General features: G+C 40.8%; 1 protein-coding gene across 3 annotated transcripts in view; it reads left to right on the top strand.

Moving 5' to 3' along the window:
- The window catches only part of LOC308401803 (von Willebrand factor A domain-containing protein 5A-like), a 30,552-nt gene extending 13,551 nt beyond the window's left edge, over positions 1–17,001 (top strand). The window contains exons 14-22 of one of the 3 annotated variants that reach the window (XM_080890233.1): positions 382–602; positions 1,958–1,999; positions 4,789–4,821; positions 6,958–6,987; positions 7,783–7,803; positions 8,740–8,784; positions 13,661–13,815; positions 16,542–16,665; positions 16,756–17,001. In XM_080890233.1, coding sequence (XP_080746359.1) covers positions 382–602; positions 1,958–1,999; positions 4,789–4,821; positions 6,958–6,987; positions 7,783–7,803; positions 8,740–8,784; positions 13,661–13,815; positions 16,542–16,665; positions 16,756–16,835 — 751 coding nt within the window. In that variant the 3' untranslated portion in view covers positions 16,836–17,001. Of the gene's footprint in view, positions 1–381; positions 603–1,957; positions 2,000–4,788; positions 4,822–5,915; positions 6,615–6,957; positions 6,988–7,782; positions 7,804–8,739; positions 8,785–13,660; positions 13,816–16,541; positions 16,666–16,755 lie in introns of those variants that run through there. The other 2 variants (XM_080890234.1, XM_080890235.1) reach the window with 2 other exon arrangements.
- The last annotated feature ends 3,298 nt before the right edge of the window (positions 17,002–20,299 follow it).

Raw genomic sequence — 20,299 nt, forward strand, 5'->3', positions numbered from 1 at the left:
CACTGTTTTGGGGGGAGGTTTTAGTAAACACCCTTTGACTGAGTGAATAACTTCCAGTATCCAACAAGATGAGAACAAATGTAAACATACGGCACTATCAGAGGAGCTAATTGTTTTTTTTGTCAGATCACTGTATGATTCACTTGGTCCCCACTTGTCCATACAGAAAGATAACCTGAGTTGTTCCAGTCTGGACTAAACTGCAACTGAGGGACTGCTTTGACTGCATCAGATGCTGCCTTTTTACATGTTCCTCACTGTGTGACCCCGAAGAGGACACAGTGGTGTTAAAAACAGTAAAATGACTGGTAAACTAATATACTATAATAACACAGTATTAACAATGACAAGCATTCTGTGTGTTTTCCTTCTTGTCTGCAGACTAACAGTCCACAGGTTGGGTGCTCGGACTCTGATTCGTTCCCTGGAGATGGAGGAGAGAGAGCACAGAGGACAGCAAGGTGGAGGAGTGAAGGAGAAGGTGGTGCAGCTCAGTGTCCAATCAGGAGTGAGCAGTTCTTTCACTGCCTTCATTGCTGTCAACAAAGACAACGGAGAGGCGATCCAAGGACCTCTTGTCCAGAGAAATATTCCAACAGCCCGTGAGGTTTTTTTCATTGTCAGGGATTCTAACTAGGGATGCACCGATACCACTTTTTTGGAAACGAGTACGAGTACTTGCATTTCAGTACTCGCCGATACCGAGTACTTAATAAAAACATGATTTAAATTTGCAGGTAACAGCTTTAGTCCTATAATTTAACAAAAAACAAACAAGGGACTAGTTTGGAATTAAGAACATTTATTTAAAATGAAAAGCATGTTGTATGCAACATATTACAGAATAAATAATTATAAAAAAACAAAATTTAATTTTAAATTTGTTCGTCTGTTTCTCTGTTTAGAAGTCTCACTAGCACAGTCACAGCTGGGATGACATCAGAGGCTAGTGCGTCGTAGCTGCTCACTTTTTTAGTTAGTTCCTCAAAGGGGGCGAGGATGGCAACAGTCATCTCCATAAGAGCCCATTGGTGAGCAGTGAGATAGTCAGGGAGTTCGTGCACTCGCTTTTGCTCAATGAGGGACTGGAGCATGTAATACGTGCTGTTCCAGCGCGTCTGTACGTCCTGCTACAGTCTCTTTATTGGCTGGTTGAGCTGTCCCTGAATGTCCTCGAGGCGGGAGTAGGCTAAGGCGGAATGTTTAAAATGCCCAGCTATTTTCTGTCCCACTGCTATAGCATCAGCTATGCTCCTCTGTGCTAATAAGTGGGGTAAATAAGCGTGGGTAAACTCTTTGTACTCGTTGTTGTGTTGGGATTTTAGCTGCTTGATTAAATTGCTTGTGTTAAATGCGCTACCTTTAGAGCCTCCTCTGGACAATTTCGCTGAGCACAATTTGCAGTCCGCCTTTGTTTTCGCGTCTTCGTTCACTTTGAAATAGTTCCACACAGCTGATATGTCTCGCCTCGCTTTCTCGGGGCCTGTGATTAACCCCTTACATGCCGCTCAAACATAGCCAGGTCTCAGACCGTGGTATCGGTCCTTGGTATCGGGGGTCTTTTAACAAGTACGAGTACTTTAGAAAATGTGGTATCGAGATCGGTATCGGTGCATCCCTAATTCTAACAGCTAGCCCTTTTTACTGAATCAGAATAACAATGAGAAACCCCGTCCAGTTTATTTTGTTAAAAAGCAAAACTAAAACTGTCACCAACATCTGAAGCTAAAAATAGCTGAGCATCAACGAAAGGAATACTATTATGATGCTATGAGGAGAATATGAGAGTTAGTCCAAGGAACACCAAAGCGCAACTTATTGGTGAACAAGTTTAATGAAGCAGTAGATGCCTATGGGCTACTGTGTTCTCCACAGAGCATTAGAAAGTAAAAAGCTGAATGGAAGTACAACACACATCTGCCGGTCTATGATATCGCGTCTTTTTCATCCTATATAGTGGCAATGGATTGCTTTTTATCATCAGCAGCATATAGAACATGTAAGTACAAACCTGAATGAATGTCAGTGGAAACTATTTTTTGCATGGAGGCATGCTTGTGTCTCTGAGATTTAATAAATTTATATTGTACATATAGGTGAGTGTGAATGACATCACCACAATGGTAATGTAAAGTGCAGAGAGACACAAAAGGGCAGTGTGTTTTATAAAAATCAGCAATCTTTTTTAAATTAGGTTTTTATTATTTTGAATTTTATTAAAAAGATCTTGATGCATGCTTAGTCATCCAGATAAAGAAATCCCAGAAAGCTCATTGACCTCATACCGCAGGTGATACCCAGCAGAAGCTACGCAAAGTCTGTAGGGTTCAAAGAAGACACATAAACATGGTGTACCTTTTAAGACCCACTATCTGTATGATCAAGTCAGCCTCATAGTTTCTGGCTTTGGTCTTCAACAAATTGTTAGTCAGCCCTAAACACCACAGCCACACCACATCCAGAACTCCTTGGATTTTGTTTAAGGTGAAAGATGTCATTATGGATTCGCATACAAGTGTCAGTACTACAGGAAGAAACATGGGTTCCCCACTTTCACCCACTGCAGCCCATTTTTATCTTGAGGAAGTGTAAAAGAAGTGTCTGTCATTCTACCCTGGAACACCACTGGGCCATTGGTATAGGTGTGTGGGTGACACCTGGCTGAAAATCAAATCTTGGGGCAGCTAGCCTTAGACTGAGATTTCCATCTGTAAAGACTGGGACCCAACAGACTGTTACTGGGACCACTTTCAGGAGTGAAGTTGCACACATGGTTTTTACAGTTCGGCACCCCGTCCACCAACTTTCCAGTTGGCTTCTCTGGTCTCCGGCTTCACTATAAAAAGGAAAAGCCTCGTTAGGACAATCATCACCACCTGTCCCTCCAGCCTTCCTGGCACCGCCGCCTTGAGCTCACTGCCCCACCCCTCCCCTGCAGCTGCAGCTGAGCCACAGGCCACACCTCTGCCACACCATCAGTAATGGGGGACTTTTAAAAATGGATGTGTACCATAACCCATCGCATATGGATCAGTATTTATTTAGGCAGATGAAGAAGAGAGTGCTGACAAATGATGACAAAAAAGTGCCAGGATTATCCTACATAGTTAAAGATCATATAAAGCACTCAAAATTAATATTATAGATGGAAAAGTATAAACAGACATGCATGGTGAACAACATTGATTCTGTTTCTGCCCACCATCTTGGATGTGTTAAAGGGTTCATTCACAAAGTTCAGGTTAACAATGAAGTAAAACTGAGGCATCTGCTACTCAGCATATGCAAAGAGGTGTCAGCTGAACTGAAACATCTGCTCCAAGCAGGCATTATTGTACCAGTGGACACATCTGAATGGCTGAGTCCTCTAATCGTGGCAAGAAAACATAAGGGCGACTTGAGACTTTGCGTGGATCTGGGGGAACCTAATAAAAGCGTAATAATGGACGCATTAAAGAAGAACACAATGAACGTTTGCATGCTTTTCTCAGGCATCTGAAGGATGTTGGTCCGCAGATCTATTCCAGTAAAAGTTCATTCGGGCAGACGCATATTCCATTCCTGGGACGTCATTTCAAAGAAGGGCTTGTGTCCTCACCCAGTCCACCTGACTGCCATCTCTGAAGCTCCTGCACCAAAGGACATGGCTGCACTTTGCTCCTTCCTAGGTCGTGGTTCAGCAAATTTTTGCCGAACAGCACAAGAGTAGTTGATCCACTTGAGAGCTTATTTGAACAAACTAGAATGAACCAATGCAGCATATGAAAGCTTCATTAAGCTGAAAGCAATGCTCCTCTTGGACCTCTTGTACAGAGAAATCTTCCAACACCCTGTGAGGTTTTTATTTATTTATTTTAAGCAAACACTAAAAGTGTCACCCACAGCTCTGAAGATAAAGATCGCTGATCATAAATAAAAGGAATATTATCATGATTAGGACAACATCAGAGATGGTTCAAAGCACATTTCTAATGCATATGTCAGTAGCATTAGAAAGTTAAAAAGATCAATGGTAGTACAAGATACATCTATGCATGTCTATAGTGCAGAGCTGCACCGCAAAAGTCTGTTGCCAGGGCAACTCTATAAATTCTAACCTGTCCTGAACTCATACTTTATCTCCTTTTTTCATCTTACAGCTTCATTAGTTTGCTGTTCAGAATCCTATGTTACATATAAACTGTGTGCGTGCATGGAGGTGTGCTTGTGTCCCTGAGATTTAACACATTTAAACATCTACCTGAGTGTGAGTGAAATCAGCACAATGAAAATGCTAAGAGTAAAAAAGCATAAGAGTGTACTGTGTTATACTATTACAGTCAGCAGGTTTTTGTTTTATTTTGCATATAATTTTTTTGATATAGTGAAGAGCAGAATATACTAGAGTCAGCTCAATGGATCCTAAAGTATGACTCCTTAAAAGGGACGGCAGTTAAACAAAACGTGACATTTACTACTAAACACATGATTCAAGGAATCAAAATAAACTGAGGGGAAAAAAAATTAAATACTGTTGAACAATAGAACTAGGTAATCTGACAAATCTGACCCCAAAAAAGTGTAATGAGCAAGTGGTGTAAATACTGCAGTGACTAATTAGAGATGAGAGAACTGTGAAAGGGAAAAAGTCTTGAAATGACACGGACTGAAAAGAGGAAGCTCTAAAACCCAATTGTAATATTTGCCTTTGTGTTATATCACCAAAATAACATCAACTTAGTGCTGTTATACTTCAAATACCAGAAAAATCTGACTTTCTTTTTTTTTTTTGGCTTGACTTCATTGTAGGCAAAATGAAGAAGAGTGCTCCATTGCCCATAAGTAAGTAAAATTTGAATGACAAATCAACACACACACATACACAGCTATGCAAATGAAGGCACAGAAAGAAAATATTTCTCTTTTAACTTGAAGTTTTATATATTAAATATTGTATGTAGTGTAGCTGCAGTACTTGCCTTGGTAGACAGGATGTATGCTACATCAGTAAATGAAGAAAATCAGGTTCGTACAACATTTTGCAACATTTATAATTTAATTGAACATATTTACATTTATATTTTTGTTATGACTTTTGAGGCACAACATAATATCAGAATCCAGTATTTTAGATTATTTATTGTATACTACGAGTGTGCAACAAAAAGTGGGAGTAGAAGAAAAATTTGTATTATGTGTCAAAACTTTGATTACACTTATTCATAGAAGGATTTGACTGTGTTTACTACTTCCTACATTTACAACATTCAGGACTTCAGAGCTATAAAATAACACAAATAAGATTATGATATGTCAAAAGTCCAAATAACTGAAATTGTGTTTTACATTTTATGTAAACTATTTTGCTTTTATTAGTTGGGGACATTATTTCCACTTGCCTTCTTAATGTATTTGGGAATATAATTTCTGAATGAGTTACAGGTCCTCGCAGGATGTAAAAACTAGACTGCTAAGATAAACCTAAAATACTGTTTGTAATATTTGTGTTGTATTTACACTCAACAAAAATATAAACGCAACACCTTTGTTACTGCTCCCATTCCCCATGGGATGGACGTAGAGACCTAAAATTCATTCCAGATACACAATATAACCATCCCTCCCAAACAGTGGTCACAAATCAGTCCAAATGTGTGGTAGTGGGCACATCTGCTATATTGAGATAATCCATCCCACCTCACAGGTGTGCCACATCAGGATGCTGATCTGACATCATGAGTAGTGCACAGGTGTACCTCAGACTGCCCACAACAAAAGGCCACCCTGGAATGTGCAGTTTTGTCTCACAGCAAAATGCCACAGATGCCACAAGCAATGAGGGAGCGTGCAATTGGCATGCTGACAGCAGGAATGTCAACCAGATCTGTCGCCCGTGCATTGAATGTTCATTTCTCAACCATAAGCCGTCTCCACAGGCGTTTCAGAGAATATGGCAGCACATCCAACCGGCCTCACAACCGCAGACCTCGTGTAACCACACCAGCCCAGGACCTCCACATCCAGCAGGTTCACCTCCAAGATCGTCTGAGACCAGCCACCCAGACAGCTGCTGGAACAATTGGTTTGCACAACCAAACAATTTCTGCACAAACTGTCAGAAACCGTCTCAGGGACGCTCAACTGCATGCCCGTCGTCCTCATCGGGGTCTTGACCTGACTCCAGCTCGTCGCCGTAACAGACTTGTGTGGGCAAATGCTCACATTCGATGGCGTCTGGCACGTTGGAGAGGTGTGCGCTTCACGGATGAATCATGGTTCACATTGTTCAGGGCAGATGGCAGCTGAGAATGTCCCAGTTCTTGCATGGCCAGCATACTCACCGGACATGTCACTCATTGAGCATGTTCGGGATGTGCTTGACCGGCGTATACGACAGCGTGTACCAGTTCCCACGAATATCCAACAACCTCGCACAGCCATTGAAGTGGAGTGGACCAACATTCCACAGGCCACAATTGACAATCTGATAGACTCCATGTGACGATGTGTTGCACTGCATGAGGCAAATGGTGGTCACACCAGATACTGACCGGTTCTGGGTCCCCAGACCCCCAATAGCGCAAAAAACTGCACATTCCAGGGTGGCCTTTTGTTGTGGGCAGTCTGAGGTACACCTGTGCACTACTCATGATGTCAGATCAGCATCCTGATGTGGCACACCTGTGAGGTGGGATGGATTATCTCAATATGGCAGATGTGCCCACTACCACACATTTGGACTGATTTGTGACCACTGTTTGGGAGGGATGGTTATATTGTGTATCTGGAATGAATTTTAGGTCTCTACGTCCATCCCATGGGGAATGGGAGCAGTAACAAAGGTGTTGCGTTTATATTTTTGTTGAGTGTATATATCACCACAGTAATATTAAAAATCTGTACTTTTGTTGTTATTTTAGCAAATACTTGTTAAATGTTTTAACCCTAATTTATTTTTTTTAACTCTTGACTTCACAGTTGGTACCTTCCAGAAGTTTAGTCGGTGGGGTAAGTATAAGTAAAAGCTGGATGGCAGAACAGCACATATGTTTAAAAATAAATGTAAACAAACCAACACATTTCTCTTTGAATTTTATTTGAAATGTTGAAAGTAAAATGCTTTGTCTGTATTTCTTCGTTTGCCATTATTAACATATTAACAGAGAGTATCTTAAAGTGGTGTGTGGTGGGGCGTGGTCTGCGGTGCCGTGCAAGGAGGGCGGACGCACCTGCACGGCATCCTTAATCACACCCGCCTAGTTAAAAACACGGGGACTCAGGGGTTGGTGTGTGTTGTGGTGTGACAAATATTGAATAAAATGGCTCAAACCTATGATCCCTGGACCCGCCGTGTCTCATTCACACCACATGGTGACTAAAGAAGGTTGAACTTTTACAACATTTTGATATATTCAGAATATTATTGAACACCACATAGACTTGAAAGACTACTTATAATGAACTGTAAGGTACTGCAGTAAAATCAGAATCCAGTAGCTTCATTTATATTTTGTTTTCAAATCATCTCGTCTTAACTGCTAAATCAAACATGTGGCAGATAGTGCTTGACGCAGGATGGACAAGTAATTGGAAAAGAACTAACATGAAAAAGCTTAAGACTAGAAAACAATGGAAATAGACAATTGTGCAAATCGCGGATGGTGAGCAACTGGTAGAAATACTTCAGCAACCAATCAGAGAACAGGATGCAGGCGAAGTCAGTCCATTAATTGTTCTCTTTAACAAATTGTTATGAAATATTTTGACTCCCTTTTCTTTCTTTCTTCTTTGTTTTTACTTCAGTTGGTGATCGTCTGCATAAAAGTAAGTAAAAAATTAAATGGCAGAACAACATATCTTCATGCATTTTCAAAAACACAGACGCAAACAAACACATTTCTGTTTTAACACTGGACCAGTGCTCTTTATCCTCTCAACGATACTTGAGTGTGCATGGGAGTTTGCCTAACCAATCTACATGTGGTTTGTGGACTGAAAATAAAAAAAAGAGTATGCATATATATATATTTAATTAATTAATTAATTAATTAATTTCTGGGTGAGGATACAGTTTCAACATTAATATTCAAAGTTGTATCTTTTTGTGATTTTAATTGTAGTTTTAAATGACTCACTCATTTTAAACACTTGTAATGTGCTCTAAGTCAGTGTGTAAAAAGTTGCATTTTTAAAAACTTTACATTTTAACAATGTTAGGTTTATATTGTTGTTGTCATTTATGCTTAGAAATATTTAACCATATATGCTTAGAGGTGCATAATCGATTGTGTAGTGATAGGATGTGCGATCCCTAGGAGTCTGCAAAGGCTTTGTGTGCATTCCAGAGTGTTCTGGCATTCACACCCACATCCTGGGAGCATGGGAGAGGTCGTACCTTCTCTTGTTTTATGGTAGGATAAACGTAGAAACGTAGCTATGTCAGTTTTAGTCTAAAAGTGCCTTTTGTTTAGATGAACTGCTGAACTTCCAGACCAGCAGGTTTAGGGAAGTCTTAATCGGTCTTCTAACCCCCCCCCCCCCCCCCCCCCCCCCACACACACACACACACACACGGCGTTTGTCCAGTTCTCTCCCGTGCACGAGAAACATAAAGAACTTTGCCTACTCGTGTCTTGCTTTGCTGTGTAATTAAATTGTCCTTAACGTTTCAGCAAATATGTTTATGCTACAAACCTATCATACAAGTTCAAAATAATAAAGATTTGTAATGTCTTTATTTCTTCTCTTCTTTTAATCTAGAACATTTTTCCTCAGAAGCCCAGCAGTGTGCTATGGCTTCACAAGGTAAGTGAAACACTAAACAGAAAAGAAACAAAGATGTGTGTTTTGTGTAAATACAGTAAGCGACAGTGGAAACATTTTTACAGAAACCTCTGCACTAACCTTCCATCCCCCAAAAGTGCTGCAACTCCAAAAGTGCTGCAACTCACACCTGGATGACTGCACTGAGAGCATCACAATAGTTTTGATTTTTGAGTGGATGGGTTTTAGCTGTTCTCCAGCCCACTGTCACTCCAGATACACGACTGTGGCGTGGTCAGCATACTTTACCTTAACTGATATTGGTCAACATACTTTACCTTGAAGATATTGTGAGGAATGCCAGGGTAAGCTATGGTCATTTTAACCCCTAAAAAACCAGCCACAGGAGTGCCTCGTGTAAGACTGAGAATTTCAGAGCAAAACATCTTTTGTATTTCCATGCTGCAGTCATCTTGCATGGACACATACGGCAGAGTCCATTTGGACAAAAGAATGTTGAGTCTACAGAAATAACCCCACGCTTTCTCTGCAGTCATTTACCTTAACTGAGACAGATTTAATCACAGAGTGATTATGCAGTGCCTCTGGGGAAAAATACCTCACTATATTTATTAAAGTGCAAAAAGATGGATGCGATTTCAGTAATAAGCCGTTAATAGTGTAGTTTAAGACAGACGACAGTCACAATATATAAAAATCAAGGACAAGGCACCCTATATATCAATACATTTTTGAAGTTGAGCAAATTATTATTCTATATTCTAGCTACTGCATGTAGAAATTGTTACAGCAATCTTGAGAATATGTGACATATACAGTAAACTACAACAGCAAATGAGCAATGTTGAGCTGTTAAGCTGCTGGTGGTAGCAGTTGATTCTACTTTATGCCTTTTTTGACAGAAGATCCACTTTTCTCCTGCTGAATAATTTATTAGTCTATTATTCTAATAAGATGCGATAACTCTTTATTGTCACTGCACAGTCATACATAGTACAGTAGTACAATGAAATTGGAAAACTGTCCTACGTCGGCACTACATATAACACAACACACAATACGACACATCACAACGCAACACAAACAACACAACACAGTATAATAACTTAGTAATAAAACAAATGAAGAATAAGTGTATGTGTATTGAACACTGTTATTATTGCACATTAATTATTATTGCACCTTGTTATAAATATAAATATTATTATTGTTATTGTTTTAAACATTGTTACCTCCCCCCCAAAAAAGTCCAGGGAGGTAGTGTTGCAAAAGCAGTTTTACCCCTGTTTTTTTTTATTCGTCGAGGCATCCAGAAACGGCACCAGAACTCAGTAGTTATTTCACAAAACCTTTATTCATCTTCAATTAAGCATGCACTTCTAGAAGGGAAGACGAGGCCGGTGTGTCCCTCTGCAAAATCTTCACCCCTTTGTTAGTTACAGCCAGCTTTATAGAGGCGACCCCATCATAAAACCCCCCCACAGTGTGCTGCAAACTCTGTGTCTGTGTCTATGTGAGTGCTCGTGTGTGACTCTGTACGCATACCTGTATGTATGTGTGTGCACGTGAGTGCGTGACAGTTAAAACACTGTGGGTGTAGGTGACTCCCTAGAGGTCATAAAAAACCATCTCCCTTCCAGACCACAGTTATCCAGTTACAAATGTTGAGACCTTTCACAGTTCAACTGGGGGAGGGGTCTCCTACAATCTACTCCTAAGTTCATGACACAGTCAGGCCTTTATTACATTGAGGTCAGTGTCTCTACAATAATTCTACATTCTATGTTAATACATTTCTAAGCTCTAAAATAAGCTAAACATTTCTACAGTAGCCAATCAGGTCAGCTATTTGCATTGATCAGGGCTATTGCCCTGCTGTAAAAGCTGTCCTTGAGTCTATTTGTTCGGGACCTCAGCAGTCTGAACCTCCTGCCCGACGGCAGCAGCTTAAACACCTGGTGTCCTCGGTGTTTACAGTCCCGTAGGATGCTGCGTGCCCTCTTGAGACAGCGAGTGCTGTACAGGTCCTTCAGGGAGGGAAGAGGATGTCCAATGATTTTTTGGGGCCATATTAATGACCCTCTGGAGTGCCTTTCTGTGTGCTGTGGTGCAGCTGGAGAACCACACACCGATGCAATATGTCAGCACACTTTCGATAGAGCAGCAGTAGAAGACGGTCAGCAGCTCTTTCTTCAGGTCCATTTTTCTGAGGATTCTCAGAAAGTGGAGATGCTGTTGGGCCTTCTTTAAGACCGCAGAGGTGTTAGAGCTCCATTGGAAGCCTGTGTCTATGTTGATACCCAGAAACTTGAAACTGGAGACCCTTTCCACACACTCCCCGTTGATGCTGACAGGCTGCAGCTCAGACTTCCTCCTTCTGAAGTCGACTTTTGTCTTGGTGGTATTGAGGTCCAGGTTGTTATCTACACACAGGTTGTTAACTATTAGTCTGTCCGGGAGTATCGTATTGAAAGCAGAGCTAAAGTTAACAAAAAGCAGCCTGGCGTAACGGCCCTGCACTTCCAGGTGAGAGATGGTGGTGTGGAGCGTTGTAGCAATGGCATCTTCAGTTGATCTGTTAGCTCTGTATGCAAACTGGAGCGGGTCGAATGTGGGTGGCAGGCAGGCAGGACATGATGTGACGTCGGACCAGTTTCTCAAAGCACTTCATTATAACAGGTGTTAGAGCAACTGGTCGGTAGTCGTTGAGGCTGCTAATGTTAGAACGCTTTGGCAGTGGGACAATTGTGGCTGACTTTAGGCACGGCGGGATGCAGGACTGGGACAGTGAAGTGTTGAAGATCTTAGTGAAGACCCCAGCCAGTTGGTCTGCACACTCTTTTAGGACCCTTAATAATAAAACAATAATAATAAAATAGATAAAAGCGAGGATTTACTGTTATTAAGTTTTCTTTGCTTTAGTGTCTTCTGACCTCTTGGATTTAGCAAATTGGAGACATATTTTTATTATAAAGCATGAGAACAAGACCTTACAGGGAGTGCAGAATTATTAGGCAAGTTGTATTTTTGAGGAATAATTTTATTATTGAAAAACAACCATGTTCTCAATGAACCCAAAAAACTCATTAATATCAAAGCTAAATGTTTTTGGTAGTTTTTAGTTTGTTTTTAGTTTTAGCTATTTCAGGGGGATATCTGTGTGTGCAGGTGACTATTACTGTGCATAATTATTAGGCAACTTAACAAAAAACAAATATATACCCATTTCAATTATTTATTTTTACCAGTGAAACCAATATAACATCTCCACATTCACAAATATACATTTCTGATATTCAAAAACAAAACAAAAACAAATCAGCGACCAATATAGCCACCTTTCTTTGCAAGGACACTCAAAAGCCTGCCATCCATGGATTCTGTCAGTGTTTTGATCTGTTCACCATCAACATTGCGTGCAGCAGCAACCACAGCCTCCCAGACACTGTTCAGAGAGGTGTACTGTTTTCCCTCCTTGTAAATCTCACATTTGATGATGAACCACAGGTTCTCAATGGGGTTCAGATCAGGTGAACAAGGAGGCCATGTCATTAGTTTTTCTTCTTTTATACCCTTTCTTGCCAGCCACGCTGTGGAGTACTTGGACGCGTGTGATGGAGCATTGTCCTGCATGAAAATCATGTTTTTCTTGAAGGATGCAGACTTCTTCCTGTACCACTGCTTGAAGAAGGTGTCTTCCAGAAACTGGCAGTAGGACTGGGAGTTGAGCTTGACTCCATCCTCAACCCGAAAAGGCCCCACAAGCTCATCTTTGATGATACCAGCCCAAACCAGTACTCCACCTCCACCTTGCTGGCGTCTGAGTCGGACTGGAGCTCTCTGCCCTTTACCAATCCAGCCACGGGCCCATCCATCTGGCCCATCAAGACTCACTCTCATTTCATCAGTCCATAAAACCTTAGAAAAATCAGTCTTGAGATATTTCTTGGCCCAGTCTTGACGTTTCAGCTTGTGTGTCTTGTTCAGTGGTGGTCGTCTTTCAGCCTTTCTTACCTTGGCCATGTCTCTGAGTATTGCACACCTTGTGCTTTGCTTTTGGGCACTCCAGTGATGTTGCAGCTCTGAAATATGGCCAAACTGGTGGCAAGTGGCATCTTGGCAGCTGCACGCTTGACTTTTCTCAGTTCATGGGCAGTTATTTTGCGCCTTGGTTTTTCCACACGCTTCTTGCGACCCTGTTGACTATTTTGAATGAAACGCTTGATTGTTCGATGATCACGCTTCAGAAGCTTTGCAATTTTGAGACTGCTGCATCCCTCTGCAAAATATTTCACTATTTTTGAGTTTTCTGAGCCTGTCAAGTCCTTCTTTTGACCCATTTTGCCAAAGGAAAGGACGTTGCCTAATAATTATGCACACCTGATATAGGGTGTTGATGTCATTAGACCACACCCCTTGTCATTACAGAGATGCACATCACCTAATATGCTTAATTGGTAGTAGGCTTTCGAGCCTATACAGCTTGGAGTAAGACAACATGCATGAAGAGGATGATGTGGACAAAATACTCATTTGCCTAATAATTCTGCACTCCCTGTATATAACATCATTTCGTCAGTATTCATCTGATCAGGTTGATTACTTTCAAAAGTTATTCATTAAAATCCGACTAACTTCCGCCTGTTCAATTCATAAAGTCTAATGCTGGGGTGTGTGGTGTTGTCAGTTTTAAGGCTGTTGTAAATACACAATTTGTCACATGAATTGCTTTGGTAATTAGATTTAATGTTACATTTTTGACAGATATTCAAATTAATCAAATAAGGCGTTATTTATAACTGTTTAAGGTGTAATGGTTTGTGCATTGGTTAGTCATATACACTTTATGTTGTCTCATCTAGCACCATAATCAGGTTTTGTCTTTATTCCATCTTAGATTTTCCAGCTGCTGTGCCTGAGCAGCCACCCAGAGACCCTTTGCTGCAGTTAGTCTCCCTGCAGGAGGCGTCTGGCTGCTGGCTGCTTGATCCAGCTCTGGCTGCTGCAGTGGGAAAGACCGACGAGGAGATGGAAAAGTCGAAGCCTGAAAAGGTGGGCTGTTGCTTTGGCTGTTGAAATAGTAACACAAATGTAAAATACTGTATAACTAATTTCATAGCATGATCTGAATGAAAACTAGAATTACAACACAACAGAAAACAAATGGAAATAAAGTCAGACTAACTGTAGGCCTTCTTGCTGCATGAAAGTAAGCATCTGTATATCAGACACTCACACTGTAACAGTTCCAGACTTCAACCGTCCCTTTTCCATTCACGCCGATGCATGTGACATTGGTCTTGGGGCAGTGTTGATGCAAAAGGATGACAAGGGTCGTGAGTATGTTGTGGCTTTTGCTAGTCGCTCCCTTCACAAAGCTGAACTCCCCTACTGCACTTCAGAGAAGGAGTGCCTTGCTGTGATATGGGCTCTGGAACACTTCCGCCCATATGTTGAAGGTGTTCATGTTACTATCTTCACTGACCACAACAGTCTCAGGTGGCTCATGTCTCGTCAAAACCCAACGGGCCGACTCGCCCGCTGGTCACTTCGTTTGCAGGACTTTGATTTCACAATAGTGCACAAACCTGGTGCACAAAACAAAGTTCCCAACGCACTTTCACGCAACCCTTTGCCTCTGACCTGTGACAGGCCGACTGATCTTTTACCAGATCATGCTGTTATGGGCAGCCTGGACATTCGTACTCTGCCCCCCGTCATTCTGGCTGACCGTTCACAATTGAGACAGCTGCAGTTAGACGATCATGTCACAGGTCCACTCCTCAGAGACATTGAAGCAGACTCTCTGAACAGCTCGGACAATGCCACCTTGTTACAGTATGTTGTGTATGACTCTCTTTTGTATTACAGAGAACCCAAGTCCACATGTGCTTTGCACCCTTTGAAAGAGCTGAAACTGTTTGACATGGTCAAACAGACATGGTACACCCACTTACCTGATTTCTGACAGAGGGTCTCCTTTTGTGAGTGAGCTTTTTGAACATGTTGTTTCTGCCTTAGGCTCGGTGCACAGACTCACTACGGCATATCACCCTCAGACAAATGCTACTGAACGCGTCAACCGGACTCTGAAAACTGCAATCCGCACTTATGTAGGTGATAAGCACACATCATGGGACAAGTTTCTCCCTTAGATTTGCTTTGCTCTGCGTACCGCCCCCCATGACAGTACAGGTATGACTCCTGCCATGATGCTTTATGGTCGTGAGTTAGACACCCCGCTTGACCTTATCACTCAGCCTTCTAAAACAGGTGTTGATGAACCGGATGTGCCTTACCCTGAGACTCTGAGAGCCTCCCTGCAGGAAGCTCACAACCACGCCAAAGGAGCTCTGGACTATAGCCATAACAGACAAAAATGTTACTATGACTTGAGACATTGACATGCCACGTTTCGTGTTGGTGACCTTGTGAGAGTTAAGACACACCCCAGGTCAGACGCTCAGTCTAACTTTACTGCTAAACTTGCACCACTGTTTGAGGGACCATTGTGTGTATCTCAGAGACTCAGTGATGTTAATTACAGGCTCACTTGGGTGGACTCCGGTGTGGATGCAGGTGTTTATCATGTTGTGAACATGCAACCGTTCCATACCTGGGACTCTCTCACTTCCAAAGAACAATCTGTTTCATCGCCTGCTGGGAGAGAGACCACAGAGGATCTGAACTCTGACTCTCAGGCCCACCCTGGCCCCCCTGCAGACACTGACATTGACTCTGAGCCATTCCCCTTTGATTTACCGGACATTGACTCTTCTTCTGGTGTGGGCACTGTTTCAGACAGTCTTTCACCCAGATCTGTCCAGCACCCAGCTGCTGGTGGACATTGCAATTTCAGGCCCAGACGTTGCCCCAGAGTTACGTCTGGCTGAAGCAACAAAAGATGGACTCATGATTTTCACACAACCAGGCTTGATCTGAAGTGAAATGTTTTGGTTAAACCTGTTTGATGCTGTCTTGTTGCATTGCTATTTTGAGTCGTGATATGTAGATGTTTCTGTTTGCTCTACTTAATCCAGTTTTATGGCTCTTTAGTGCATTAAGGTTCATTCTTGGCCTTTACTTTAAAAAAAAAAGTGAAAAAAACTAAGAAAACTGATTTTCCACTGTACATATTCGTCTTATTTTCACCAATTTCATTTTTAAATGGTCTTTTGCCCTGTGTGTGTGCACCAATCTTAGCTGTAACCTCTATGTGTAGGGTACTGTTAGGTGTGGTGTGTGCTTTTTCAGCTGTGTACGGCTGAGGACAGTCTTTTTCTCACCAGGGGGGACTATGTAACAGTTGCTATTGTAATGCAGTGTATGGCCACATGGCGTCGCCTCCTGTCTCATGACTGGTGTGTCACCCCCTTTTTGTTCTTCTTCGCACTCCTCCTGTAATGGCTGCTCCCGTGTGTACGCGGACTAGTGTGCTCTTTAGTAATGTGTGGTAGAGGTAGCACTTTTATTTTTGATATTGTAAATAAATGAGTACTTTTTGGAAAGTCAGAAGCTGTTGCTCATTCGCTATCCACCTGCACACCTCCGCGGCTGGCTTCATCTCCACCGCACGTTACAACACTCATGAGCAACCACTGAGCTGCACTAAAGTCTGATATTGTCCAGTAACCACAAAGCAGCAGAAATCATTTTCATCATCAGAAGTTCTTAAAGTATATCACTGTCTTATTTTACATTTATATTATTTGCAGAAATTAAGATGATAATTTTCATGTTTCCTGTTTTATCTGATTGTCTTTCACTTGATGAATTAGGCCAGCAGTGAAGTGTGGGCCACCATCCTGGCTCTGATCTGGCTTCATGGTTTCAAGATGGATGCAAAGGACGAGTGGGAGCTTCTGGCTGTGAAGGCTGCCTCATGGCTCCAAGCTCACAAAGGTAGTAATCATCACAATGAAAATAAAATGCTATAGTCAGCTTTTTCCCCCATATCAATTTCTATAATCATTGAGTGTTTTGTGTTTTTAGCACCGTTTGTGTCAGAGTGTGTGGATGCTGGAAATGTCCTGCTGGGTTGCAGCGTGAAGAAAGAAGCTCTGGGACTCTGAGGGTTTTCTTAAAGTGACCTCACCTTCAGCACTGTTAAGCAGAAGGATACTGACTTACACTATACTGTGTTGCTTTCTTTAGTCTGACCCTTTAATTGTTATAAAATCATTATTTTCCTTGAATCCAAATTGGTATTTAACATTGGATTAAACACTGTAACACGTGTCTGCAGAATTATCTGAATACTCCAAATACACTTTCTGACATCTACTGTAGAAGCTCAATCAGAAGGTGTGTTCATTCTTTCTCTTCCACTAGATGTGATTGACTTGTTTCATTGTCACTAACATAACCTCCTGTCAAATGTTGCTGTCAACCTCCTGTCAAAGAAAACACATGATTTGGTAACACAGACTTGGTTCTCTGCATTAAAGTCTTCAATTCAATTCAATTTTATTTATATAGCACCAAATCACAAAAACAGTTGCCTCAAGGGGCTTTAAATTGTACAGTAGATCGTACAATAATACGATCTACTGTACAATTTAAAGGAGAGTTTCAGTATGTGTTTTTCTGGATGAACATTTCATTTTCTCTTTAAATGGTGGCATTTAGAGGTGAACTCTTCACTTGGTCTTGTAGCCAGTTACTTCTGAATTGCTCTTTGTCTGGTCTCTCACCTAGGACTCATTTGCTCATTTGCTCATTTGAGGTAATGATCCAACTTCTTTATTCAAGTAAAACCGAAAAAGCAGAGGCTCTAAAATGTACTAAAAGTAAGAAAATAAAAAAGTAGGTCTTTGGGGGACATTTCTACCACTTATTTTTCTCCAAAGCTAAGTGAGCCTTGTGCTATATTAATGTAATAATAAAATCATATAAATTAATGGGATTACTTAAGCTTGACTTCAGTCTAAATTTTAATTCTACTAAATGTGTTCAGCTTGAATCAGTAAAATAAAACAGGAGCAGATGAAAAGTACAGTTAAAAAATCTAAATTTTCTATTTCCTACATTGTAGAGTGTGAGTTTGCCTCTAAACAGGAAAATGAGTAGGGCAGAGGTTAGAGTGGGATTCATGAGGTGGGGAACCCTACAATCAGCAGTGTTGGGCAAGTTACTTTGAAAAAGTAATTAGTTATAGTTACTAGTTACTTCTTCAAAAAATTAACTGAGTAACTGAGTTACAATATTCTAAAAGTAATTAATTACTTGAAAAGTAACTATTGTGTTACTTTTTGGCCATTTTTAACTACTTTTGATTTCCCCTCCACATTTCACCTTTAAAAACATTTATTTGCCTTGTTTGGTATCATCCTTTTCAGCACAACCTCACGTGTCTGAATTTACAGTCATGTTTTCATTTTGACATACTGTATTAACACAATTGATCTAAAATCAGGGTAGAAAAAGTTATATTTTTTTTATCTATATTTACCTTTTACCTTGATTTTTTTAAATAACCATTTCAAACTATTTACAGAACAATCAGCTGTTCTGCATTCAATAAGATGCCACACAAATTATTTGTGCCACTCCAAAAAAATTATTTCTGTCCACTATAAAGTGGAATGTTTGACTGACATTTTCATATTTATATCCTGTTCATAGCCTGTACATAGCTTGTACTCACTACAGCCTGTACATACTTATAGTTATAGAATATTCACAACATACTTCATACTGTGTACATTATAACATACCATAATAGACCCATTTCTGTAATATACTTACATATCTATACTATTGCTAATATATATTGTAATATATCTATATCACTAAAGCACTTCTGGATGGATGCAAACTGCATTTCGTTGCCCTGTACCTGTGCATGTGCAATGACAATAAAGTTGAATTCTATTCTAAAGGAGAACATCACAGCCTGATACCTGCAGGTCTGACAGCAGCAGGTGTATCACTCCTTTTTCTACCTGGAGACAGCAGTCGCCTCATTGTTCTGACACACAACGCAATACTATCCACAACACTACACACTAACTACACTACACAAGACAACACATTAACTACACACTCCAAACACGCTAAACGTCACAAATCTCTCACATCTCAAAACTCGCTCTCTCTCGTGCCGTCACTCCTAAACGTTCCCCTTTTTTGTTTAGTTTGTTTTTGCTCATAAGCAGAGAGTGCTTGCTGCTCTGTCCTTAGACAGTAAACATGACGAAACTATTGAGGAAAAAATGCCGTGTATATATTGTTTATCATGACTCTGGTTTTACGTGGCCTATCAACACAATTTATAAACTGGTATTTATCACCTTGTTGCTTTGTCTTGAAGTGGTCATGTGATTGGCTTATATAGACGGTTGAAGCTATTATACAGTTCTGTGGGCTGCCACAGACTCCAGTGGCACTGGAAGAAATTACAAAATGATAAAAACGGAGATATATAAGAAAAGGAAGCATTATGCATTGGCACCAGTTATTAGCTGTCAAGTCTGCTCTGGAGCCTCTGACTTTGTCATGAAGAAGACAGAAAAAGATAGAGCAGAGAAACTTTTATTTAACATGTAATCTTGTAAAGCAATGGATGGAAATCTGAAAGAAGAATCTTTGAGATTTCTAGTTATTCCTTCAGAAACTAGGGCACTTTTTAAAGGCCCTGGTAGGTTTTGGAAATATTGCTGTGTATTCAACTTTGTGACTCAGATGCAAAGATAAACACAAGATGAAAATTCTGGGAATAGGCACTTTTTTAATTAACAAGAACTGTGGTCAAAGAAAAACTAAATACCTGAATAATTGTCTGGTAAAAAAAAAAGAGTAAAAACTACAGTGTGGTTAAAAAAACAAAATGCGGGCCTGTTAGGTAGCTCACAAGGCTTTGCAAGCAGTATTGCTTAGAATGTGAATTTTCTTTGCATAGGTTTGCATGTGCAGCTGTGCTTCTTCCTCGCACCGTCTAAAATATACATGTTGGATTAACTGGCGGTTCTAAATCGGCAGCGTGACAGTGTGTGGTCTCTTTGTGTTAGCCTTGTGAAAGACCGCTGACCTGCTTTGGTGTATCTCACCTTTCACCCTGTATCAGCTAGGACAGGTTCCTGCCTATCACTTGGATAAACGTTTAAGGAAAGGGAAACAACATTATCAAGTAAGCACACAGGCTGTTATAGGTGAGATCACAGGGTCAAATTGCATTCATTCCTCTGGCTCTGAGCTAGCATGGATAATGTGCAGCATTCATTTCTGAGTGAGCAAATGGGCAGTGACTGCCACACTGTTAGATTCTTTTAATACTGCTGGGGAGGAACAGCTGTGTGGGTCTGTGAGGTCTGGGTACTCTTCCAAGAACTGGATAGTCACATGTGAAATAGCCATTCATCTATCCACAACAATAAAGTGGTTGTTTAAACTGCAAAACAAAAAAAAGGTGATTGTTGGATGAATTAGGTGCACTGTAACTTAACTCGGCCCTCTGTCACCTGGAGCTAAGATTAAGAGGTTGTAAACTCGCAAAGAAAAATAGGACATGCTGTGCTCTACATTTACATCAAAACTA

This window comes from Rhamphochromis sp. 'chilingali' (genome assembly GCF_963969265.1).
Source record: "Rhamphochromis sp. 'chilingali' genome assembly, chromosome: 8".
In the NCBI taxonomy this organism is placed as follows: Eukaryota; Metazoa; Chordata; class Actinopteri; order Cichliformes; family Cichlidae; genus Rhamphochromis; species Rhamphochromis sp. 'chilingali'.